A 26,611-nucleotide genomic window follows, 5' to 3' on the forward strand; every position below is an offset into this window, starting at 1 on the left:
AGGGTGTGTCATAATGTACAGATAAAAGAGTTGCTTAAAATTTCTCAAAAATATTAATGTCAATAAAATCATAAAACTTATCTTAAATAATTTAAAAATAAAAATCTTAATACTAATATGGCTTTGATTTTTAAACTGACTTTGACATTGTAGTTTTCTCCTGCCTCACCATCATCTACCTCCAAATTACCTACAACAACGGGAAGTGTATAGAGACACAACAGAGTCCATTACTACTGTATTACCTCACACACACTGTTCTACTGTTAACTATTTCATACATAACTCACACTACCTCACACACACTGTTCTACTGTTAACTATTTCATACATAACTCACACTACCTCACACACACTGTTCTACTGTTAACTATTTCATACATAACTCACACCAAACATTAAATAAAACTGTGGACTTCTGATTAACAAAAACAACAACAACATAATTATAATGCTTAAAGAAGTGATGATTGAGTCACGTGTGTGTGTGTGAAGATCGTCCTCGGTGTTTCTCATCATTACACCCCTATGGCAGACATATGAGCATAATTACGCCATCATTACCCTAATATATCTCTTCATTATTCCCTATGGTTACAAATTACTGAGAAAATGACCAATCAGTGACGCAAACAACAAACCTTACGATGGTTCACCATCCGTCTGTATTGTGTAATCTTAACCTTATTTTGTCAAGAGCATCAGGTGCATATAACACAACTTTATGTGTATCAGTAGTCAACATCCACTCCACTGACACTCCCTTACCTATGTTAATTACAAGTAGTTTCTAATATAATGTACAGCCATATTCTACAAGTTTCCTTTACAACAAAATCAGACACAAGAACTTATCAATAAGTCGTCCCGATGGATTTATTCATTCCCTCGCTTCCATCGTACAATTTACCCTCAGATATTATTATTATCTCGACCTTAACCCCTTCACTATGGGAAAGCCAATTGTAAAATTTTGTTTGGCAGACGCCCAGACGATTTTATTCAGCTCGGAGGCGACCCTGTACACAGGGGGTTACATCACAACTTAGAAAATATTACATTTCAAACAAACATTACTGTACTTTACAGGTCTGATTTTTCTTACAGTACAGTACAGTGATCCCTCGGTTAGCGAGCGCCTCGGTTAACGAAATTTTGGTTAACGAATTACCTTCCATAAGATTCTTCACTTCAGTTAACGAGCAAACCCTCGGTTAACGAATTCCTTACAAATTTTTCCCAACATGTTTTCGCCTGCATTTGGCTGCCCACCAGCTGTAGTATGTCCGCCAATACAGTAATCGGTTTTAGGGCTTAAATTCCTTACCATTTTAGTAAATATCAAGAAGGTTGTACTATTCAATAATTTTAAAAGTTTTATATTAAATTTTTAAGCCATTTTCACAATTATTGAATATAATTCAAGTATAGGAAGCTAGTTTTTTGCACGCCAAACAGCCACTCAACACACCAAGCTTGGCGTCAGTTTGTTTACCAGTTCAGAGGAAGGAACATCGTTTAAGACTCTTCAACATAAACGCTTTTTTTCTGTGTTTCCAGTCAAATTATTGGTCATTTTGAAATATATTTTACATATTGACAATGTATAATGCAGTGCAGTGTTGATTTAAAGAAAATAATCTTGAATTACACCAAGTGAACTAAAATTTTGTGGGTGAAATGGCGGCATGGGGTGACTTCTCTTCCACCCCAATGCCTTCTCTTCTCCCTTCTCCTCCACCCCCATTCTAATTCCCATCATCATCATCATCATCATCATCAACCAGGAGCCTTCGACATGCACACCCCAAAGTAAGTGTACTTTACTGCATTTATTTTTAGTTTCTATGTAATTTTCGGTGAGCTGGAACCAATTACCAGGCCCAAAAACCCATCGAAACAATGGTTTCGGTTAACAAATTTTTCGGTTAACGAGCAACCTTCTGGAACGAATTGTGCTCATTAACCGAGGGATCACTGTATTATAACACAAATCATCACATGTGACTAGGCCTCATTAGTCTCTCAGCAGGCAGAATTCTTTTATAGACAAAAATAACCAAGTCATGGAAAGAATTATTTTCGTCCGAGACGTTTTGAATGTACTGGAAGACGGGGTAAATCTTGAGTTATATCCGAGCCGTAAGAGACCGGGGCATCACAAAGGTTAAGTTTTAGCGACAAATAATCGAGTCCATTTATTAAGAGTAACGTTGAATCAGATATAATTAATTAAGAGTTTAAGATATCCCATAATACTTGAACATATATAATACATGACTGGTGTACTGTAGTGTTGTACCAGTAAGCACAGGGGACATTTGCACCTCCAGTTAGCATAAAAAAATATAAAACCTAATTTTTTAACTTTGTAGATTGGTTTATTAATATAAGAGATAAATAGGTCCTTTTCTTACACTACTGTACTGACCTGGCGTGTTTGGCTACACTCAACGGTCGTGTATTTTTCCTCCATTTTGTGTGGTCTAGTCCCTGAGGTGGTGACTGCCTGATTATGTCGACTGAATATGATATTTAATGGAAGTTGTAACTGATAGAAGAAGTAAACTACTAACTGTTATGATTCATCACGTGAGAAAATAATAACAACCATCTACCGGTACAGTACTGTATGTTAATAATCTTCCAGGAGGGAAACTCTACCATGACCATCTTGATCATGGCAGGAGACAGTATCAATAAGAGAACATTCAATTAATGCTTTTTTCTTGATATGAATCTACAATTATATGACATAAAATGCATCATAAACATCAAGGATGAGATTTGACAAAAGCTTAAAGGAAAGCTGCCAATTTATGTCTTTTATAAGTATTGAGACTGTCTAGTACGAGTTATTTGTAGGAATTCGTAATTTCAAAAATAATTTTGACAAATTCCAACCGGCATTTGTATGAGAATAAAATATAGATACTCTTGTGGAAGACCAATTGCCTGACTGACTCTTCTACACTGGCTGACTCGGGTTCATATCTCTTTTATTTCATAAATTTGTGTTTTAGTCTAAGAACCCACTCAGAAGACAACCTTCTCAGTTTACTTATATTTGATAAATCTGTGTTTACGGCTTTACTTAACCCTTACATGGCAGCCATTATCGGTGGAAGTGTGCAGTAGAGACGGCGTCATCACCAGTCCAGGTTTCATGCTCCTCACACTCCATTTTTTGCACATATGAGGAGTAGGGAATCCTTTGCCGCCGGTTAATGGTTAAAAGATTCTAATACTCCATGACGGTCTTGGTTATCCTCTCCCCCGACAGCTCCTCACACTACAGACTCCATCAGCGGGACGTGATCTGTGTCGAGTGAAGCCAGGGCCCAGGATCACCGCTGATAGAACATGTCGCCTTCCTGCTTGGTGACGCGGCGATACACCTCCTCTGGGAGACTGTCGGGGTCAGCCAGCACGTTTGTGGTCGTGCTTAACTTACGCATAGAACTGGACACAACTGTAAGGGAAATTAATGAAACTGTATATAGGTATTTCTATTCTATCTCATTTTTATTCTTTCACACCTTTTGTTTATTATTACTGTACTATTATTATTATTTTGTTGTTATGCTGAAAGATGGTAACAACAAACACAAACTGGACACAACAATCGTAAAGTGGACTCGGTAAACATACGTGGCCGCAGGACGTTGAGAGAACACTGTTGGTCGAGCCAGGCGAGGGAAGAGCGGCAGAGGTCCTCTAAGCAGCTGGTACTGACGCTGCTGTTATAAGACTCCAACAAAGGTTCAGTGATGAGGGAGAAGATCCAAAACTTCCAGTTAGCTAATGTGCGTTCACGGACATAGTTGTTGAACATCTCCTTGAGCTTGCTGTAACGAGCGTGGGTCATGGGGGCTCCTGTCGCCGGGAGCAGAGACTGGGCGTTACTGAGAGAACAATACACTTGTGTTAATTTCTCTCATTTTAAGAATTAACATCAAAGAATATAATTAAGTTTTTCTCTCTCTATAAGTACAGTAGTATTAGCATCAAAAGTTATAGCTGTAGCAATTATTATTTTTTCTCAATACTACTTTTAAGAATTAGCACAGAAAAAGCATACAATAATATTTTTTCAAGATTCCTATGAAAAATTAGCAAAAACTGTACAGCAATGTTAATTAACATTAACAAGTGTAGCAGCAACTAATTTCTCTCATCCTTCCTTTTAATAAAACTTAGTGTCACAAATTATAGCAACGTTAATCTATAAATTTCATCCCCACACATAAGTTCCATGATGAAGCAAGAAAATGGCTGGAGCAAATTGAAATACTCTACAGAAATACTCTACAAAACATACTACATAGAAATACTACATAGAAATGTACCTGATCTCACAACTAAGAGTCTCAATCTGTGATCTGAGTTTCTCCGCTTGTTCCGTCAGCTGCTGCCTCTCTGACTTGAGCTGTTGGATGTAGTCTGCCCCTTTTTGTAGCATGACAGCTTTACTGATCTGAAAGAGTATACCACAGTCAAATATACTAGAAAAGTCGGCTATATCGAGGGTCCGTTAGGTGTGAAACCTCGCTCTAATGAACTATATAGAGTATAGTATAGTGAGAAGTCCGTTGTATGGAGGTTTTACTGTACTGTATAACAACTTAATGGTTATTGAGGTGTAGTGCATGAGGTAGTACTGTACTGTCATTAATAACACAAAGTATCACATCATGTTCTGGATAATAAATGATGAAATATACAGTACTCACATTTACATATCACCTAGCACAGTAACTTGGCTAGGACAATAAGGTGGCCAAGTGTACATATATGTTTATCAAGTTTGTGTTTACTGTTATCTCGTGTTTAAGTGTAGCACAATATAACTAATTGAGACTACTCTTGGTGTCTGGTGTAAACACAGTACCCGGTATTAACCCTGAAAAAGCTGCCGTCACTGGTGTAGGGGAAAGGTGGTCATCATCAGTGTAAATTATGTGGTCCTTGTGTTCCATTTTTTGAACATATGGGGTGAGAGGGGATGAGAGGAGGTGAGAGGGGGGTGAGAGGGGTAGATCCTTAGCCCGCTATTAAGTGTCAACTATACTGTTCTGCACATGTTAATGATCCAAAGTTCCACAAAAGACTACGACTCACCTTAGCATTAGCATTCTGGTTAATGGAAGGTATCAGATGGTGCATGATGTCAAAGTTATTTTTTAAGTTTGAGCGGCGTTTCTGTTCTGCGTTGATGTGACAGACTCTGCGGTGCTCCTTGTACTGCACACGCTCAGAGTCACTCTTGGCTCTGAAGTGATACAAGTCCTTCGTGAATGTCACTAACTCGGACTGATCCTGACCACTAAATTTATGATGAACAGTTTATCAATAAGTTAAGTTAAGTAATGTATTTCTCTGTGATGTTTTACTTTTTCTTTCCTCTATTACAACATAATTTCACGTTTATATTGGCATTATTTACTTTCTCTCAACTTGGGTTATGTTAGGTTAGGTTAGGCTAGGTTAGATTAGGTTAGGTACAGATAAACAGATCCATAACCCTACATACCTAAAAGGCTTGTTGGGTGGTGATGGGATATTCATCATGAGAGGGGAGGAAGGTTCTGGGTGAGGTGGAGACTGCTTCAGTATCCCCTGTGGTGAACAAGGGCTCCAGGGAGAAATCTGTCGGCAGAGAGAATTACAGAAAGTGTTAGTGTGTCATTTTTTCCTCTTTCAAGTCTTAAAGATTTTTGTGGTGGTTGTGAGAACATTTGTACAGTATTACTACAGCAACATTTTCCTCACTTGCGGGAGACCTCGGACATCAGGTGAGGACAATGTTGCTGTTGTAATACGAACATTCACACTACCACTACAAAAATCTATAAAGCAGGGAGTAAACATTTTTTTCGGACACAACTTGTATATTCCCAATCTCAAGGTTGCCTAAAATAATATCTCAGACCAGTGACCTGTGTTAGGGATTGATAAATATAAACATACATACATACAATCCCAATTTCAGGTCATTAACACAACATCTGAGACTGCTGACCTGTCCTATGGTTTGGGTCTTGAGCGTTGAAGGAGTGACAGCAGACAGAGTGATGGGAGGCACTAAGAGGGAGGCAGAGATGAGTGGCTTCATGCTGCTGTTAGTCGTCATGCTGCTGTTGCAGCTCCCGTTGGCTAGGACGCCAGGTATGACCAGCGACGCCTTCACGTTGTTGGAACAGTTAACAGTCATGTTGCTGCTTTTCAGGTTATTTAACTGACTGGTGTTGGTGACTGACTGACTGCTAGTGACTGGATATGAGCCTAGAAGATGGACAATAATCTTAGGAACAAATTACTATAAAAATTTAACTTATGCAGGAAATGTCTAACAAAATCTAATTTCCAGAATTAGTTATTACAGTATTAGACACGAGTTATACTGAGGTAATTTTTGACCATATAAACACAGGACACCCACAGTCACACTGACCTGAAGTGAGGAGCTGAGCGAGCAGGGCCGAGCCTGCAGACGTGTTGGCTGCCTGCACCGACACGAGGGATGTCCGGCCGCCCTGTACGGTGACTGTGGCGGAGGACGGCGCGAGATGAGGAAGAGTCGTGGCGGTGACGGAGCTGATGGCGATGCTGGAGTGAGGGAGAGACGTGACAGGTACCGTGATCACCTGGTGGGGCGCCAACGATGGTGATCCCACCAGTCCACCATTGCTGCTGCTGCTGCTGCTGCTGCTGCTGCTGCTGCTGCTGCTGCTGCTGCCCCCTGAGCTGTAGGATCTCCGCCGTGGTAGAGGCTGTTGGACAACGAGTAACACGTCACGCATCTGAAATTTCCTTTAATCCTCGACCCATAAACGGAGGCTAAGAATTCCCTACTGTGACCCCACTTGTGCACAAAAATGGAACACAAGGAACAAGAAACAAATAAAACACAAGAAAACATTAACTAACGATGGCTGCTGTCCGTACATATAAATCCCACTGACGATGACCGCCATTTCAGAGTTAAACGACGACCATCACCAGAGCAAGTTTCGTGTTTCTCGTGTTCTATTTTTGCACACGTGGGAGCACAGTAGGGAATCCTAAACCACCATTTCAGGATTAGCAGCTAAGAAACACTAAGTGAAACACAAAATTAATCTTAACATATCTGAGGACTAACCTGACACAAGTGAAATATACATAACTGAAAAAATGAATAAAATACTTGAAGGAGACAAACTGTGGGGTTAGGGGTGTAAACGTTAGGAACCCTGCCACTTACTTTACACAAGTTGATAAGTTAATAATGTCTCTACAGGTATTTACCATCCTCGTAAGTGTATCACGAGTTCAAACCCCAGATAGATGGTGTGTTATCCAGTGTGACCTGACCAAACATGGCAGGTCTTCTCCAAGTACAGTACAGTACTACACTTTCCTCCTGTACTAACACTGTACCATGGAGGATGGTCCTCACTACCAAACATGGCAGGTCTTCTCCAAGTACAGTACAGTACTACACTTTCCTCCTGTACTAGCACTGTACCATGGAGGATGGTCCTTACTACCAAACATGGCAGGTCTTCTCCAAGTACAGTACAGTACTACACTTTCCTCCTGTACTAACACTGTACCATGGAGGATGGTCCTCACTACCAAACATGGCAGGTCTTCTCCAGGTACAGTACAGTACTACACTTTCCTCCTGTATTAACACTGTACCATGGAGGATGGTCCTCACTACCAAACATGGCAGGTCTTCTCCAAGTACAGTACAGTACTACACTTTCCTCCTGTATTAACACTGTACCATGGAGGATGGTCCTCACTACCAAACAACTACAGTATATTTAAAGAGTTAAGTCACTGTACACAAAGGCTTCAGTGATCATACTCAAATGGTTAAGCTACCACAGTGAATCAGTTAAAAGCCATAATCATCCACTGTACTAAACTCCACACAGACTGACTCGGGATACAACTGAGCAATCCACAATTTTCACATTTAATTTATATCATATGAACAGTCTGGTCTTCCTCCAGTCAATGGCTCAATAACTGAAACAGTTTATTTAGAGAAGGAATACAGTAACTAAGTGAAAATAACAACAGTATTGATGTGACTGTGGCCAAGTGAGAGCCTAAACCCTGGCACCTGATATTATATTTAGTGTACCTGTACTATGCAGTCACCCATTAAAGACCTGTCGTCTCTCCTCCTGAACCATGAACCCTGAAATTCAGACTCATGAACCAGAAGCCTTTATGGACAGAGTAATGCTTCGGGTTCACAAGTTTGAATCTTGAGGTTCATGGTCGAGAAGAAGAAGTGAAAGGAGTTTTATGGGTGACTGTACCTTGGGTTTGGTGAATCTGTGAACCATACACCAAGAGCCTTATAATCTAACACTTAACACAGAATCTTCTCGGGTGTTTATCTCTGACAAACACGGGGCAAAGTACCGTACTGTTTCTAGATAATGGTTCACCTCAACATTAACCATCCTATAACTAATCTAACCTGATGCTACCCTAACATAACCTTAGACTATTTCACCTACCCTAACTGAACCTAACCTAATGCTAACAACAATTTACCCTAACATAACCTCAACCTATTTCACTACCCAAATATACCCAACCCCCATCCTAACCTAACCAACCCTAATTTTCCCTACCCTATCCGAATCAGCCCTACATTGATCCTAACCTAACCTAACCCCCAGGCAATGTTAGGGTGTTTAATAATCAGGTAAAATAATGTGAAGTGTCTAATCCTAAGGTGAATCAAGATGAACTTTGAACTTATTAAAGTTCACCTGTTAAGTTAATTACAAAGTTTAACCCCTGGTGAAGTAAGTTAGTGGTGGTGGCTAGTGGTGGTAGTAGTTACTGGTATGAAATGGTGGTTGCTATGGGTGGTGGGGAGGTGGTGGTTGCTATAGATGGTAGTGGTAAGTAATGGTGGTTGTTTGGGTGGAACCTGCTGTCCACACTATCTGAAGGCATGATGATACAGCAGTAGTGTTGTGGTGGTGTGGTGGTGGTGGTAGTGGGTGGTGGTAGCGTAGTAGTGGTGGTGGTGGCTATAAGGATAGGTTGGAGGCTATAATTTAAAAAAAAGTAGTAGTAGTAGGTATGGGACTAACCAATGCAGAGGAGATTGCTGCCACCGAACATCAAAATTCACTTAAGCTCACGGCAGCCCTCACGGACCACATAATAGCCCAGAATGCAACAGGGGAGGTGGATACCAGTGAAGTAAACAAGATTCGTAGGTCCATTACGACAGAACGACAGCACTGCCAAAATGAAAAGTTGCAGCAACTGTTGCTGCAGGTACCAGAAAATTAGAAAAAAAAGTAGCTATAGCGCAGGAGGTGGGCGCCTCGAACTGGTTAACTACGTTACCGATAAGGGCAAATGGTTTCAGTCTAAATAAACAAGAATTTACAGATGCCATTGCTCTAAGGTGACAGTGAGATCTTCCAACATAGGACTTCAAACACATCTAACGAAGCCCGTGTTGACGTCAGTGCTCAAGGATTCTGGACGCGGGGACAGCGAGCTTTCTTCGACATCAGGATTTTTTATCCCATGGCCGCATATCACCGTAACCTAGCTCTCGATGCTGCACACAGGAGGAACGAGAACGACAAGATAAGGGCATATGGGGAGAGAATACAAAATGTTGATCAAGGCAGCTTCACTCCTCTAGTGTTCACAACCTCTGGTGGTATGGGACCAAGTGCAAGATGTTTCTACGCCAGACTCGCGGAGGTGATCTCCGAACAGAAGCAGCAGCCCAGAAGTTATGTTACAGCCTGGATGAGATGTCAACTGTCTTTCTCTCTCCTTTGGTCGGCTTTGCTCTGCCTCAGGGGAACGAGAGCTTCTGCCCCAATGCCGACAACTGCTGCACATATTGACTATGAGGCTACAGTCAATAGTAGTAGTAGTAGTAGTAGTAGTAGTAGAGTGGAATGCACTGTAGTGGAGTACACAGTGATTACGGCAATCATTCATGTGATAACGAAGGTAGATAGACAGGCGGACAGACAGATATACAGATAGAAACATAGACAGAAATACATACAAACAGACATACAAGCTTATATAGATAAATAGACAGACAGACAAACATATAGATAGACAGATATAACAGTTACAAGAAAGAAAATAAAGACAGACAGACAGAGAGTAATATTACTATACAAGTTCACACTGGTTCATCATGTAAACATGTACAGTACAGGTATACAACCAGTAAGGTGATGCCCACAGTCAGGTCAGCCACATACAGGTCAGGTCAGGTCAGGTCAGGTAATCTACCTATCTATCTATATCTATTTGTATATCAGTTTGTAATAATAATAATAATAATAATAATAATAATAATAATAATAATAATAATAATAAACGGTTTATTAATAGAGTTGCAGCCGGTGGCTGAAAATATACAAACTTACATTTGATTTAGACATAATGATATGCGTTGAATACATTTGCAGCGCTGTACAGTACATAAATCAGGAGTTGTTTATTATTTTAACAATAGATGGGATGGTGCTATTCTTATATCTATTGGTGCGGGCTCTTATGGGCTGAATTTTGTTGTAGTGGCGGACTGCATGAGGTGGGTGGGGGGCTGCCGGTGGCAGGAGGTGGCGATGACGAGGGTGGTGCATTAGTTGGCTGCCAAACCTTTCCAGTGCTTGGTGGTGGAGGTCACTGAGGGATGGCATTTCCAGGGTGGAGAGAGAATTGATGTAGCCGGAGTATTCTGCGCCGAGCATGATTCTGCAGGCCCTTTTCTGTACCTTCTCTAGCCGACGTTGTTGGGTGGAGTTGAGAGAAGACGACCAGGCTGGTGACTCATACGTTAGTTTGGGGAGAATAAAAGCATTGTAGATAGTCCTCAGCTCTGCCGTGGGTGTCCCAAGTGACCTAAGTCGCCGTAGCATGTAGAGACAGTACGAGGCTGCCTTGACTGTGTTATTTACATGGGCCTTCCAGTCCAGTTGTTGTCTATAGTTACACCCAGGAGTTTGGCAGACTGCACCAGCTGGAGAGGATGGGCACCCACTGTGACTGCTGGAGCTTGCACTGGAGTGGTGGCAGTATTGATGTGCATGACTATGGTTTTGGTGTGATTGATGGTGACCTTGTTCTACGTAGTCCATTCCTGTAGCCTGTCCAAGGTGCCTTGTAGCGATGAGTAGTCTGGTATAGTCTGGTGCGGTGTTGTCCACTGAAACCTCCACAGTGCAGTCATCCACGTACTTCCACCTGTGAGGAGTGTCCGATAGAGCGCCGTTGATCAGGATGAGTGAGGAAGCACAGTGGTCCCATCTTGGTCCCCTGGGGAACACCGCAGGTGAGGTGTTGGAATGTGGAGACTGAGCCCTGATACCTCGCTGCCTGACGACATCCACTCAAGAAATCAGTGAGCCATGAGACCAGGTTGGTGGGCAGTCCAAGTGCAATGGCCTTGTTGATAACAGTGCAGTGATCAACAAGGTCAAAGGCCTTCTTGAAGTCAACAAGGGCAACGGCCAGTGATGTCTTACGTTTCTGCAGGTTTTTGTGCAGAAAATCCAGAAAGCTCACTAAGCAGTGTGATGTAGAGGAGGTCCTCATATTGCCAAATTGCTGTGGATCAATTGACTGATAGATTCTGGCAAATGCCCACTCAAAAACAAAGTCCTCACAGAGTAGACTGGGTATGGGGGTAATGGCAACTGGCCTGAGGTCGTTAGGGGACTGTGGGGTGGTGACCTTGGGGATGGGGGTAACAAATGCGGTTTGTCTGCCTACCTACCTATCTGTGCTTATCAATATATCTGTCTGTCTGTTTGTCTACATCTGTCTACCTACCAACTGTCTGTCTACGTAAAAATGTATTACTGTATTACAATTTCCAAGACGAAGTAACTTGGTGAGCACTGAAGGCATAGTACAGAGGCAAGGACACAGAGAGAGGAGGGGGAAGAAGGGGGGTAGGGGGATAAGGGGGATAAGGGGGGAAGGAGGGTCTCACGTGGGTTCTCCAGGGGCCGGCACGTGCCTCCAGCTCCTCCACTGCCTGAACTACTGCCCCCCACATTACCCTCCTTCTCTTCCCCCTCATTCCTTCCACCACTACCGTCATCCAGCCTTACATCACCTTCCCTCCACTACCAGCAGTACCTCCTCCATCACTATCATCCAGCCCTCCTCCCTCCTCCACCCAATCCTCCCTCCCTCCGCCACAAACCAATCCTCCCTCCCTCCACCACTCACCAACCCTCCAACACCCTCCTTCACCACCAATGCCCCTGCAGCCTCGCCTCCTGCCGCACCCCCATCACCCTGCCCTCCCATTGGCCGCCACTGTCTCCCTCTCCACCGGGCAGACCAATCACAGCTCAAGGATAACTGGTTCTTCTCGTCCCCTGCCTGACTCTACATAACCTAAACGTCTTAACACACACACACACACACACACACACACACACACACACACACACACACACACACACACAGACAGACAGACAGACAGACAGACAGACAGACAGACAGACAGACAGACAGACAGACAGACAGACAGACAGACAGACATATAGATAGATCACCCCACACACACGTCTAAATTACATACATCGTGTGTGTGTTAGGACTGAGATGTGTGTCCTTCCAGCTTGTCCTTCATGGATTGTGTAAACTGTTTTGGTCCACACACACACACACACACACACACACACACACACACACACACACACACACACACACACACACACACACACACACACACACACACACACACACACACACACACACACACACACACACACACACACACACACACAGTGGATTAGATACAATGATTATCTTGAGTACGATGACTCAAGGGGTTAAGTCATCATGCTCAAGGGGTTATCATTGTACTCAAGAAGATACCCTAAATAGGTCCATATACTGAGGTCAGTTGGGGTCAGGTCAGATCAACACCCAGAGCGCTGACACCCCCCCTCCACCACCACAGCTGACACCCTCCTCCACAGCTGACACCCCCTCCATCACCACAGCTGACACCCTCCACCACCACAGCTGACACCCTCCTCCACAGCTGACACCTCCCTCCACCACCACTACTGACACCCCTCCACAGCTGACACCCCCTCCATCACCACAGCTGACACCTCCCTCCACCACCACAGCTGACACCCTCCTCCACAGCTGACACCTCCCTCCACCACCACTACTGACACCCTCCTCCACAGCTGACACCCTCCTCCACAGCTGACACCCCCCTCCACCACCACAGATGACACCTCATGACACTGCTTGTATGAAGTCAGCTTGCAGAAGGAATGGGCCCCCGACCTGATCTAACGAAACCCAACCAAACCTAACAAACCTCTAACCTAACCAAAGAAATAGGGCCAGTGATGATTAGGGTCAATTAGGAGTAAGGGGCCACCTGACCTACTGTGTCTGTGTGTGTGTGTGTGTGTGAGGTACACTTATATTGATTACTAAAATAAATAGCCACGATGCTATTAATTAACGACCATCCATCACCATGAACCACAACAACCACTACCATCACCACGTACTAGCTACCACCACTACCTAGCTACCACCACTACCACCCCTACTTACCTATCCACTACATTCACCTGTCTACCCACCACCATCTACCACAACCTACCACCATTACCACCCCTACCTACCTACCACCCCTACCTACCTATCCACTACATTCACCTATCTACCCACCACCGCCACCTACCACCATCTACCACAACTACCAGCACCTCATCACGTGATCATGTCCTCCTCGTCAACCTGAATTAATTCCACCGATGACCAATTATGTCAATTAATTATTCAACTTCCCTCAGCCGCTTGGTGGAATGTGGTTGAAGGGCCAGTTAGCCTGACAGACACACAGCCAGGCAGAGACAAAGCAACACACACACACACACACACACACAGCCAGGTAGCACAGACAACCAGGTAGACACACAGCCAGGTAGCCTACCAGTCAGGTGTGCAAACAGTGATGAACTGACGTGATAACATATCTAATCTGCCATCACTGAGCCCGATAGTGTGAGGGAGTGATGGTGGTGAGGATGGGAGGGAGGGAGGGAAGAAGAAAGAGTGGGAACAAGAGTAGGAAGCAGCGAGGAAGAGAAAGATGGAATGATCAGGGAGGAAGAGAACGAATGGTCAGACAGGTGGGGGTGAGATGGAGAATGATAATAAAGGAACAGTAGCCCAAGGAGGGAGGAGGCCACCACAACACTCACTTAACCTAACCAAACCGAACCTAAACTAAACTTCGATTCCTCACAGCTGCAGGTCAAATGGGTCCCAGTGCTAACCTATCCAATCATAACCTAATCTAACCACACACGCTGGGACATCTACCACCAAATAGGCTAGCACGACAGATGACAGAGAGAGAGAATTAAGGAGTCATTCTTGTGTGGACTGAACGCCCTCAGACACCCAGCCAAGGACAAATTCACCAGTGAGGCAAGACTTTACATTAAATAGATACTGAAAAAAAGCACTTATTACGACACACACACACCGGGTATATTATATATGTACCAGTTATATTATTTGTATATTTTCAGTGTTAGTTTGTTGGAGTTGTTAATAAACTTTTAATTAATACCGTATTATCACCCATGTGAAGAAAAAATGGAGTGTAATATACATTTTTGACGTGATTTTCGTGGTTCAATAAGATTTTGAAGTGATTTTCACGTTTCAGTAAAATTTTGTAATGATATTCATGTCTCAGGAAAATTTTGAATTGATATGTGTTTCAGTTAGATTTTGAGATGATGTTCGTGTTTTTGTAAGATTTGGAAGTGATTTTCGTGCTTCAGTTCAAAGTCTAACCGCTGGAAACAAGATCAGTCATAAGTATTGATCATCTTAGAAGCGTATAAGAGCTAGTTAGTTCCCAAGGACCTCCCCCCCTCTCTCCCGGGAAGTTTAATACCACAAGTAGTAACCTCTAGTTTTTGTGAGTGTTAGCGTCGTCTAGGCTCTGGCCGGCTTGGTGCAACACTGCCTTACCACTCCCACTGTCCTCAACTAACTATGGCGCAATAACTATCTAATGGCTTTGTTAGGCATCCTTGGTCAAATTGCCTTACTTTTTACCATTGTTTGTTTACCTGAACAATCTAGGTACATTGTTTATATACCTGTAATGTCTATGTATGCTGCCTACCTGCGTTGTCTATATACATACTGAACTGTATACCTGCACTGTCTATATACATACTGAACTGTATACCTGCACTGTCTATATACATACTGAACTGTATACCTGCACTGTCTATATACATACTGAACTGTATACCTGCACTGTCTATATACATACTGAACTGTATACCTGCACTGTCTATATACTGTACTGAACTGTATACCTGCACTGTCTATATACATACTGAACTGTATACCTGCACTGTCTATATACATACTGAACTGTATACCTGCGTTGTCTATATACATACTGAACTGTATACCTGCGTTGTCTATATACATACTGAACTGTATACCTGCACTGTCTATATACATACTGAACTGTATACCTGCACTGGTTCATATACCAGCCTGCAACTGTGTATACCTGCACCAGTCTTATATACATACTGAACTGTATACCTGCGTTGTCTATATACATACTGAACTGTATACCTGCACTGTCTATATACATACTGAACTGTATACCTGCACTGTCTATATACATACTGAACTGTATACCTGCGTTGTCTATATACATACTGAACTGTATACCTGCACTGTCTATATACATACTGAACTGTATACCTGCACTGTCTATATACTGTACATTGTTTGTACACCTGTCCTATCGCTGTACAGGTGAGGACAAAACTCCATGAACGCCTGGCATCATGTTTGGTTTATATCCAATAACGCCTCTTTCACCTCACCCAACCTAAGGACTTACATATGTTAGGAGTTAAATAGTGTTAAGTGTTCTGGCAGTTTGGTGACTCAGTTTATGTTGTGAACTTGTGGTGGTGACTTTACTGAATATCTGTCTAGCTAAATGGTGGAGGAGGGTAGTGGTGGAGGGAGGGGGAGGAGGGAGTGGGGAGGCAGTGTGGGGAGGAGGGGTGGTGGAGGAGGTGGTGGTGGTGGAGGTGTGCAGGTGAGGGAGGTGGTGTGGAGGAGGTGTAGTGGTGGAGGTGTAGTGGTGGAGGTGCAGTGTGTGGAGGGGGAGGGAGGGGAGGGAGGGAGGTGGGGGAGGGGAGGGAGGTAGGGGGAGGGGTGTGTAGGGGGAGGGAGGGGAGGGGTAGGGTGGGAGGGAGGGGAGGGGTGGGGGGAGGGGAGGGAGGTAGGGGGAGGGGAGGGGAGGGGTAGTGGGGGAGGGAGGGAGGGGTGGGTGGGTGGGAGGGAAGGGGTAGTAGGGGAGGGTGGGTGTAGGGTGGGAGGGAGGGGAGGGGTAGGGTGGAGGGAGGGAGGTAGGGTAGGGGAGGGGTGGTGGGGAGGGAGGTGTAGGGGTGGGAGGGTGATGTGTAGTGTGAGGTGTGTAGGTGGGAGGTGGAGGGAGGGGGAGAGGAGGGAGGGTAGGGGAGGGAGGGTAGTGGTGGAGGGAGGGAGGGTAGTGGTGGAGGGAGGGTGTGTAGAGGTGGAGAGAATATAGTGATGGAGGGAGGTTAGAGGCGGAGGGTGTGGTGGTGGAGGAAGTGAGGGAAAGTGGGTGGTGGTGGAGGGTGTTGGTATGCTGAAAGTGCGTAGTGGAGGGAGGTGTGGAGGGAGGGCCTAGTAACAGCGGTAGTGGTCATCATCAACCACGTGTTGATCACATGGTGGAAGAACACCACATTATGCCCCGCCCACCCCACCCCTTCTCCACCAACAAACCCCCCTCCTGCACCACCACATCCCTCCTTCTCCAACACCGTTAGACAACTCCAAACATTTCTTGGTAGTAATAATAACAAGTGTTATGGGTGAGGGTAACTTGTATTATTGATCTATGATAGTAGCGAGCGTCGCCGGTAATGTTCCCCTAGGCCGGTCATGTCTCCCCACCACGCACCCCACTGGACCCCGCCAAGCCCCGCCTCACGCCGGCCCCGCCCCCTCGGGTATATATACCACTCCGCGCGCAAGAAACGAATTTTATCGAATGTGCCGCCGACAAGTTTGGATACATGATAAAGTCTGGTGGTTGTGTGAGGGCGGGCCTCGGCCGCCTGTTGCAGGAACTGCTGTCTCTCGCCGCCGTCTGGGGAGGAGTTGCTGTCTACATACTCACCATCTTTCCCCCACAGGCCTCTCACACCGTACCCGCTGTGGCTCGCCAGGTTCCTGACGGTGGAGAAGCCGCTTCTACCCCTCCCTTACAGCCACTTTCAGGGCCAGTGGCCACCCACCACAGCGGCCACACCTCCCCAGTGATAATAAACAGAAAACATTTTCAGGAGGACGACACGACGGTGGTGTGGAGGCCGCCACCTGGTGAGATAGTGTAGCCTCACCTTCCTCTACTGTACTGTACTGTGTTATACTATACTGTACTGTACTGTACTGTGTTATACTATACTGTACTGTACTGTGTTATACTATACTGTACTGTACTGTATTATACTGTACTGTACTGTACTGTACTATACTATACTGTACTGTACTGTGTTATACTGTACTGTACTGTATTATACTATACTATACTGTACTGTACTGTACTGTACTATACTATACTGTATTATACTGTACTGTACTGTATTATACTGTACTGTACTATACTGTATTATACTGTACTGTATTATATACTGTACTGTACTATACTGTATTATACTGTACTGTACTGTATTTTACTATACTGTACTGTATTATACTATACTCTACTGTATTATACTGTACTGTACTGTATTTTACTATACTGTACTGTACTGTATTTTACTATACTGTACTGTACTGTACTGACCATTGTACTGTTGTCTGTCTGTCTCGTGTGTGTGTGATAGAGGAGACACATAACTTACCTTAGGGATGATGAAGGGATTGTCATGATGAATGTGTGGCGCCTGTTGTTGGGTGGTGAGTTCATGCTGACTGTGGCTGCGGATGAATGATCTGGGTGCTGCCTGGTGCTGCTGCTGTGGGGAAGCTGGAGACTGTTGCTGCAGCGGCGTGTGAGGTGGAGTGTGGGGCTGCTGCAGCTGAGGAGGAGTAGGTGGCTGCTGCAGCTGTGGCGGAGTTGGTGGCTGCTGAAGGTGTATCGCCTGCTGGGGCTGCGAGGACAAGAGGGGCGTCCTCACTATGGAGCTCTGATAGGGTACAGGCGGCGACTGAGCAGGAAGGTTAACCAACTGCTGCTGCTGCTGCTGCTGCTGCTGTTGCTGCTGCTGTTGTTGTTGTTGTTGCTGCTGTTGCTGCTGTTGCTGTTGCTGCTGCTGCTGCTGCTGCTGTTGCTGCCACAAGGTTGTTGTTGTTCCTGCTGCTGCTGTCTGTGCTGGAGACACTGACTCCCTGGAACACCTGCACAGCAGCTGCAGTGAGGGAGAGTTGGTGGGGGAGGAGGAAGGCTCGAGGAAGGAGGTGCCGGTGGTGACTCTAGCAGTATACTGTAGAGGGGACGAAGAGGAGGAAGAGGTGGCTGGAGGAGGAGGTGGTGGTAACTCAGGAGTCTCACCAACCTCCGGCAGGAAATCTTCTTCGGGTACAGTAGACAGTACTCGACCAGCCAGCATCTCTGTAATGTTGAGTAAACCATTAATACACAATTTACCCCTCACTACACACACACACACGGAACACTTAATGTGTTATGTTGAGTTACAAATACCGACTGAAAGAAAGAGAAAGAGAAAGAGAGAGAGAGAGAGAGAGAGAGAGAATAAGGAGTCTGCAATAAGCCGGTTGGCCTGTGCATGGCAGCTCCTGCCGAGTTACTACCACTCTCTATCATCCATGAATCTATCTAGCCTCCTTTTGAAACTTCCAGAGTTCCCGCACTTACTACATAGTTGCTAAGCTTGTTCCACTCGTCCACCACCCTATTTGTGAACCAGTTCCTTCCTATCTCCCTCCTAAACCTAAACTTATCCAACTTAAATCCGTTGCTCCGAGTCCTATCCTGCTCGGCACACCCTTCGTTACATATCTCATAAGCCATAATAATAATGATCTTTCCATTCCAGCCGGTAATTCATGACAAACTCTCTTCATATAATCAATAAATAACAACAATTTGAAGACGTAAACAAAAATAAATACCTTCCATTGAGTCCAAATTCCTTTATGGTGTTTCAGTGTGTTAAAACCTTCCCTCCAAATCTGTGTTATAAGGTCTATTCGCCACTATCCTTATCTAGAGATTAGTTCATCCTTGTTTAGTCTATCCTTAAAACCATCCTTCTCTGCCTATCCTAAGTCTGTCCCCCCACACAGTCTATCCCAAATACAGGCTTTTCCTCCCTATCCGAAGTCTATCCTAACACTCGTAACCTTTCCACCATCCCTGTCTATCCTAACACACAGCCTAGCCTTTTAACCATCTTAGTCTATCCCCAAAACACAGCCTCTTCCTCCCTATCCCCCCCCCCATCCTCAATTACCTCAATACAATCCCAAGGAGAATTTACCATTAAAAATCAATGTTTATTTTACTATGGCAGTTACCCTGATAATAATAATGAGAGAGAGAGAGAGAGAGAGAGAGAGAGAGAGAGAGAGAGAGAGAGAGTATTGATAGTAAAGTATTCTTGCTAACCTGGTAATAATTTCTCTAGTTCTAAACAGTTCACAGTGATGCCAGAACAAAATGGCCACCTCTTCCATCGTGTTTAGTAACATTTCTTAAAGATATAGGTTCTAATGTGGGTTTCCTTTGATACATTCTGAAGAAGGTTAATAAATTTTCCTTTTGTTTGTTTTTTGTTATATAATTCGGTAATAATTTTAACAGACGACCCGCTAAGTTAACAAGACAGACAGACGGTGGCACCCGGGTTTGGTTAGGTTAAATTTAGTTTCTTATTTACCCCAGTTTTAGTTAAATCTTCTCGGTTAACTGTTAAAAATATCTGTATTCTTAGATCCAAAGAGTTTAAGGAGGAGGATGAGGTGGTGATGTATGGTGATGTGTAGTGATGTATGGTGCTGTTTAGTTATGTGTGGTGCTGTGTGGTGACGTGTGATGGTGTGTAAGTTACAGTATACGTCAGGGATGGTTACCAAGGGAGGGGACGTGAGAGTATATTGTGTTAGTCTTAAGAGCCCCCAGTCGATGAGACACCAGGAGCTAAGTGTATGTGAAACAGGTGACTAATTTGGGCTGCTCTGAGTGGCTATGTGTGGAGTGAGAGGACCTGGCTGCTCTGAGTGACAGTGTGCGGGGGTAAAAGGTCCTGGCTGCTCTGATTGGTAGGATGTACTGGTTACTCTGAGTGCCAGTGTGTGGGGTGAGAGGTCCTGGCTGCTCTGAGTGGCAGGAGGTACCGGTACTAGCTGTTCTGATTGGCAATGTGTAAGGCAGAAGGAGGTACTGGTAATAGTCGCTCTGTGTGGCAGTGAGTGAGTAACGTGTAGTGAGCCATTGTGTAGTGGTGGAGGAGGGCCGAGGAGCCTAGTGATGACCGCCACTCAGAAGGAGGGTGACGGAGAGGCAGCAGAAGAATGAAAGAGTTGTCGTGAGAAAATATAGGGGGCGTGTGTGGGGTATGGGGGGAGAGGGAGAGAGAGAGAGAAAGAGAGAGAGAGAGAGAGAGAGAGAGAGAGAGAGAGAGATGCGGTGTGAGTTTCCTGGCCGTCACCGAGGTACTGTGAGGACCTCCGCGTACTTGTGGCAGGATTTACTTACGATAGCCAGGGTATCCCGGGTATAAATAGGTGTGCATGCTGTCTCTCTCTCACGGATGCTGCCTCTTAGACAAGTCTCATCTGTCCTCTTACGTTTTCTCTAAGACTTTTTTTGTTTGTTTTTCAAGAGTTTCTGGCTACGGTTTAGTGAGTTCTTTTGGGTGCACAGTTAACCAATCTGCGAACACGTATCACGAGAGAGTCAATATATGGATCAATACTAAAGTGTCCTAGTATAGAAGGTACAGTACTGGGGGTACGGTAAGGCGGATACAAAAGGTTCTGTCGCGAGCTACAGTTTTCGAGGTGGCTGGGCTGACTGGAGCGATAGGGCGCGGCGCGGGGTACCAAGTCCAGCCGTGCGCGGAGCCCTCCGATGTGTGTGCTCGTTGTCAGCACCCGAGTGAAGGGGCTTCCCCACCACCACCACCTCCGCCGCCGCCACACACACACCAGCCACCACCAAACTTTCTGGTACACGACGAAATCTTGTGACAACTTGCTCTCACTCAGGTACACCAGCCGTCCTGCTTCTTGATTGGCGTACAACCTAGCCGCTCCTAATCCTGATTGGTCACTTTCTACCCCCTCTTATCTTATTGGCTCTCTTGGAATGTATCTTCAAGCTCATTGGTCAGTCTCTGTTTAGGTTTCCACAATACACTGACGCCTTCAACAAGAAATTAACGATAAAAATTACTACATTAACATCTGCTCTTCAACGAACTCGCGGCCGTCCAAAACTATAACCTAACCTCACCCAGTGTTATAATATCTAACAAAACAAACAATGCAGCTGTGTGTGTGTGTGTGTGATAACAAGTGTATATAAGAAAGACCACCAACACGATGCTCAGAATAACTTATAATACCAACAACAACAATCATTTGTTCACCTGCGTGGTCTGTGAATGAACTGTATACTGTACATACACACTGAACTGTATACCTGCACTGTCTACATACATGCCAAACCAACTGCAAACATGTATGGTTTAATAATAACAACAACAACAACAATAAGGCAGGAACTGAACACTGTGACCCATCAGAGATAAAACACAACGAGGTGACAAGTGTACAATAATCACCCATTACACGCCCTTATTATCTACTATGGTATTTAATCTTCACTAATGACTAACTTCATTTATAGTTTTATAAATGTTTGCTGAGATTAGGTTAAGTGAGGTAAGGTAAGAAAACGTTAATTAGTTAGGCTATGGTCAGGTCAGGTCATCATATGTCATCACTGTCGTCACATCTGCCTCAACACTCCACCAAGTTGTGTAAAAGGAAGTGAAGAAATTGGTAATAAGATATAAACGGAGAATAAAAGAAGAATAAGACATAACCAAGAAAGGTAACAATTTATAAGTAATCAGATAACAGAGAATGGCGTCTGATTTACTGATGACAATAACCACTTATAACACTATCTCTCTCTATCTCATTCGGTATCTCTTTTTATATACCAATTATTTCTCTAATATTTAAATCCCATGATAGGTTGGTAGTTATCTAGAAGCTATCAACGTAATAATAATACCTGAGATAATTCAGGCGTCTATAATTCAGGCGTCCATAATTCAGGCGCGTCTATAATTCAGGCGTCTATAATTCAGGCGTCTATAATTCAGGCGTCTATAATTCAGGCGTCTATAATCCAGGCATCCATAATTCAGGCGTTCCAAATTCAGGCGTCCATAATTCAGCGTCCATAATCTGGTAGGTCTATAATTCAGGCGTCTATAATCCAGGCGTCCATATTCAGGCGTCTATAATTCAGGCGTCCTATAATTCAGGCGTCTATAATTCAGGCTATAATCTGCCATAAATTCAGGCGTCTATAATTCAGGCGTCCAATTTAGGCGTCCATAATTCAGGCGTCTATAATTCAGGCGTCTATAATTCAGGCGTCCATAATTCAGGCGTCTATAATTCAGGCGTCTATAATCACGTCCATAATTCAGGCGTCTATAATTCAGGCGTCTATAATCAGGCGTCTATAATTCAGGCGTCCATAATTCAGGCGTCCATAATTCAGGCGTCCATAATTCAGGCGTCCATAATTCAGGCGTCTATAATTCAGGCGTCTATAATTCAGGCGTCTATAATTCAGGCGTCTATACATGTCAGTGAGTCCCCAGGCCACTAGATATAGGTTTTGTGGTGCCCGGTCAAACAACACGCCTCTACACTATTTATATCAGTCCTTGGTCAGGCAAAGGTCAAAGGGTAATGCTTCATATTTAATCATTTGGGCAAAATGTTGTAGTTAGGTTAGTTTTGGTTAGAGTAGTGTTAGGTTAGGTTATTCATTCTCTGATTCTTACACTCATACACACATACCCTCTCCCTCTCTCTCTGATTCCTACACTCATTCATATATTCTCTCTCTCCTTCCCTAAACCCATTCTTCCCCACCCATCCTCCTACCCCCAAATTAACCTCCCTCCCTATTTACCCCCCGGGCATTAGGAACCTTGACTACAGAGACAGGTTAAAGCATCTTAATTTGCACTCCCTCGAGAGACGTAGAGTGAGGGGCGATATGGTAGAGGTGTATAAATGGAAGTCAGGGCTAAACAAAGGGGACATAACAAATGTACTCAAACTATCCAACCAGGAGCGAACTCGTAACAATGGTTTTAGATTAGTTAAATTTAGATTTAGGAGCGAAATAGGTAAACACTGGTTTGGAAATAGAGTAGTGGATGACTGGAACAAGTTACCAAACATCACCATTAACTCTAACAGGCTGGATAGCTTCAAACACAGGTTGGATGGATATATGAGCAATAGGGCTGGTGTAAACGGGACGCTCCAGTATGGGCCAACAGGCGCTGCAGTTTCTCCATTCTTATTATTGATTCCTCCACCCTATTCCCCAATTATCTCACCCCATCCTCCTTCCCCCCACCTCACTCCTTCCTCTCTCCCACTCCTCCTCCTGCCTCTCACCCCACCCCCCTCCCTTACCCCCGTCTCACAGCTAGGAGACACATTATACAAGGGAAGGGGGAAGGAGGGATAGAGAGCAAGTTCACTGGCCAGCCCATACACAGAACACGTGGAACCTAACCAAGGGTGTCTGGGTGTAGTAGTGTGTGTTATCGGGGTCCACACACAACATACAAACTCTGATATTCAATGAGAGAGAGAACAGGAAGGTCACCCACAAGAATATAAGGGAAACACACCAACCAGTTACCCACCAAAAAATCAACCCAAAACTTGACCCATATTTAGAGTATAGTGTGTAAACCCTTAGTTCCGGTTCTTTAAGGCTCTCGTATGTATGTATGTATGTATCTTTGTGATAATACACACACAAGGAAAAGCGTCCAGTTAGAAGCTAGTAATAATGCAATGTTTTTTTCCTGTGTTTGACCTTGTACACACACACACACACACACACACACACACACACACACACACACACACACACACACACACACACACACACACACACACACACACACACACACACACACACACAACACACACACACACACACACACACAAAGATCACTTTTCTGCTTACGCAATAAAACATTAACATTAATTTAGTTAACATTTAAGTATGTGTCTGCGAGTTTGTTTCTGTTAGGTTAAATTAGGTAAGGTTTACACTATGATACAAGAACTGTCTGTCTCTGTGTGTGTGTCAGGAGGTACTCGGTAGTCTGAACTAACCCAGTCAGTAATTGGTTTAGATTTGGGAGTTGACTTGATCCTCTCTCTCTCTCTCTTCAACTTGTTGCCAGATGATGATGAACAAGTGTCGCCATTCCTTCTGGCTCAATCAACACACACACACACACACACAGTACATAGGCTATATAAACATGCATGCATACATACGTCTGTTTGTCTGTATCTCATTTTCTCGCCCAAAACATAGGATTTTCACGAAACAAAATTCCAATAACAATAATAATAACAATGAGCCCTGAGCCCCTTTGAGGTAGATAACGAAGTATTTTATATAACCTGCATTGCCCCCACTTTATAATACGGCTATCGGCTAACACTGTAATATTTCATTCATATAATAAAAGGGTAACTGCATATTGAGAGAGAGAGAGAGAGAGAGAGAGAGAGAGAGAGAGAGAGAGAGAGAGATTATAACCCTACCCTTCTCTCACCTCTCTCACTACCCTTTCACGACTCGATAAAATATTATGCAGCATTCCACCCTCTCACCTCCCTTCTGTAAACACAAACATCAAAGGATTCACAAACATCGGTAATGTGGGGAATGGAAGGGTAGGGAAGGGATGAAGGGAGAGAAGGGGATGAAGAAGGTGGGAGGGGGGATGAAGGGGTAGGGGAGGGGGATGAAGGAGGAAGGTGGGGAGGGGATGAAGGGGAGGGGAGGGGGATGGAAGGTGGGGAGGGGGATGGAAGGGTGGGAGGGGATGGTGGGGAGGGGGATGAAGGTGGGGAGGGGAGAAGGGTGGGGGAGGGGGATGAAGGGTGGGGAGGGGATGAAGGTGGGAGGGGGATGGGGAGGGGATGGGGAGGGGGGGATGAAGGGGTGGGAGGGGATGGGGAGGGGGGATGGAAGGTGGGAGGGGGATGGAAGGGTGAGGGGGATGGAAGGGTGGGGAGGGGATGGGGAGGGGATGAAGGGGTGGGGAGGGGGATGGAAGGGTGAGGGGATGGGGGTGGGGAGGGGATGAAGGGTGGGGAGGGGGATGGGAGGGTGGGGAGGGGAGAGGGATGGAAGGTGGGGGAGGGGGATGAGGGGGGATGAAGGTGGAGGGGGATGAAGGGTGGGGGGGATGGAGGGGTGGGGAGGGGATGGAAGGGAGGGGAAGGATGGAGGGGTGGGGAGGGGGATGGAAGGTGGGGAAGGGGGAAGGGGAGGGGGATGAAGGTGGGGAGGGGGGATGAAGGTGAGGGGGATGGAAGGGGTGGGAGGGGATGGAAGGGTGGGGAGGGGATGAAGGGTGGGGAGGGGGATGGGAGGGGATGAAGGGGAAGGGGATGGAGGGGTGGGAGGGGATGGAAGGGTGGGAGGGGATGAAGGGTGGGGAGGGGATGAAGGTGGGGATGAAGGGGTGGGGAGGGGATGGAAGGGTGGGGAGGGGATGGAAGGGAGGGGAGGGGATGGAAGAGGAAGGGGATGAAGGGGTGATGAAGGTGAGGGGATGGAAGGTGGGGAGGGATGGAAGGGTGGGAGGATGAAGGTGGGAGGATGAAGGAGGGGAGGGGATGAAGGATAGGAAGGGGGATGGAAGGAGGATGGGAAGGGTGGGAGGGGATGGAAGGGAGGAGGGGATGGAGGGGTGGGGAGGATGGAGGGGTGGGGAAGGGGATGAAAGGGTGGGGAGGGGGATGGAGGGGTGGGAGGATGGAGGTGGGGAGGGGGATGGAGGGGTGGGGAGGGGATGGAAGGGGGAGGGAGGGGGGGATGGGTGGGGATGGAAGGGTGGGGGGTGGGAAGGGTGGGGAGGGATGGAGGGTAGGGGAGGGGGATGGAGGGGTGGGGAGGGGATTGAAGGGTGGGGGAGGGGATGGAAAGGAGGGAGGGGATGGAGGGGTGGGGAGGGGATGAAGGTAGGGAAGGGGATGGAAGGGGTGGGGGGGGTGGGAAGGGTGGGGAGGGGGGATGGAGGGGTGGGGAGGGGATGGAGGTGGGGAGGGGGAGGGAGGCAGGGAGGGGGGAGAAGGGTAGGGGAGGGGGATGGAGGGGTAGGGAGGGGGGGATGGAGGGGTAGGAGGGGGATGGGAGGGGTAGGGAGGGGATGGAGGGGTAGGGAGGGGATGGGAGGGGAGGGGGATGAAGGTAGGG

General features: G+C 45.5%; 1 protein-coding gene across 1 annotated transcript in view; it reads right to left on the reverse strand.

Annotated features, from left to right (window-relative positions):
* Positions 1 to 1,866: 1,866 nt before the first annotated feature.
* Positions 1,867 to 26,611, reverse strand: part of LOC121869485 (MLX-interacting protein-like) — a 61,132-nt gene continuing 36,387 nt past the window's right edge. The window contains exons 7-15 of the mRNA XM_042370839.1: positions 18,471 to 18,700; positions 17,991 to 18,407; positions 6,455 to 6,773; positions 6,023 to 6,285; positions 5,534 to 5,649; positions 5,122 to 5,272; positions 4,350 to 4,477; positions 3,652 to 3,905; positions 1,867 to 3,472 (exon numbers count right to left, since the gene is read on the reverse strand). Coding sequence (XP_042226773.1) covers positions 3,348 to 3,472; positions 3,652 to 3,905; positions 4,350 to 4,477; positions 5,122 to 5,272; positions 5,534 to 5,649; positions 6,023 to 6,285; positions 6,455 to 6,773; positions 17,991 to 18,407; positions 18,471 to 18,700 — 2,003 coding nt within the window. The 3' untranslated portion in view covers positions 1,867 to 3,347. The remainder of the gene's footprint in view (positions 3,473 to 3,651; positions 3,906 to 4,349; positions 4,478 to 5,121; positions 5,273 to 5,533; positions 5,650 to 6,022; positions 6,286 to 6,454; positions 6,774 to 17,990; positions 18,408 to 18,470; positions 18,701 to 26,611) is intronic.

The sequence above is a fragment of the Homarus americanus genome, unplaced genomic scaffold (genome assembly GCF_018991925.1).
Source record: "Homarus americanus isolate GMGI-L3 unplaced genomic scaffold, GMGI_Hamer_2.0 scaffold23578, whole genome shotgun sequence".
In the NCBI taxonomy this organism is placed as follows: domain Eukaryota; kingdom Metazoa; phylum Arthropoda; class Malacostraca; order Decapoda; family Nephropidae; genus Homarus; species Homarus americanus.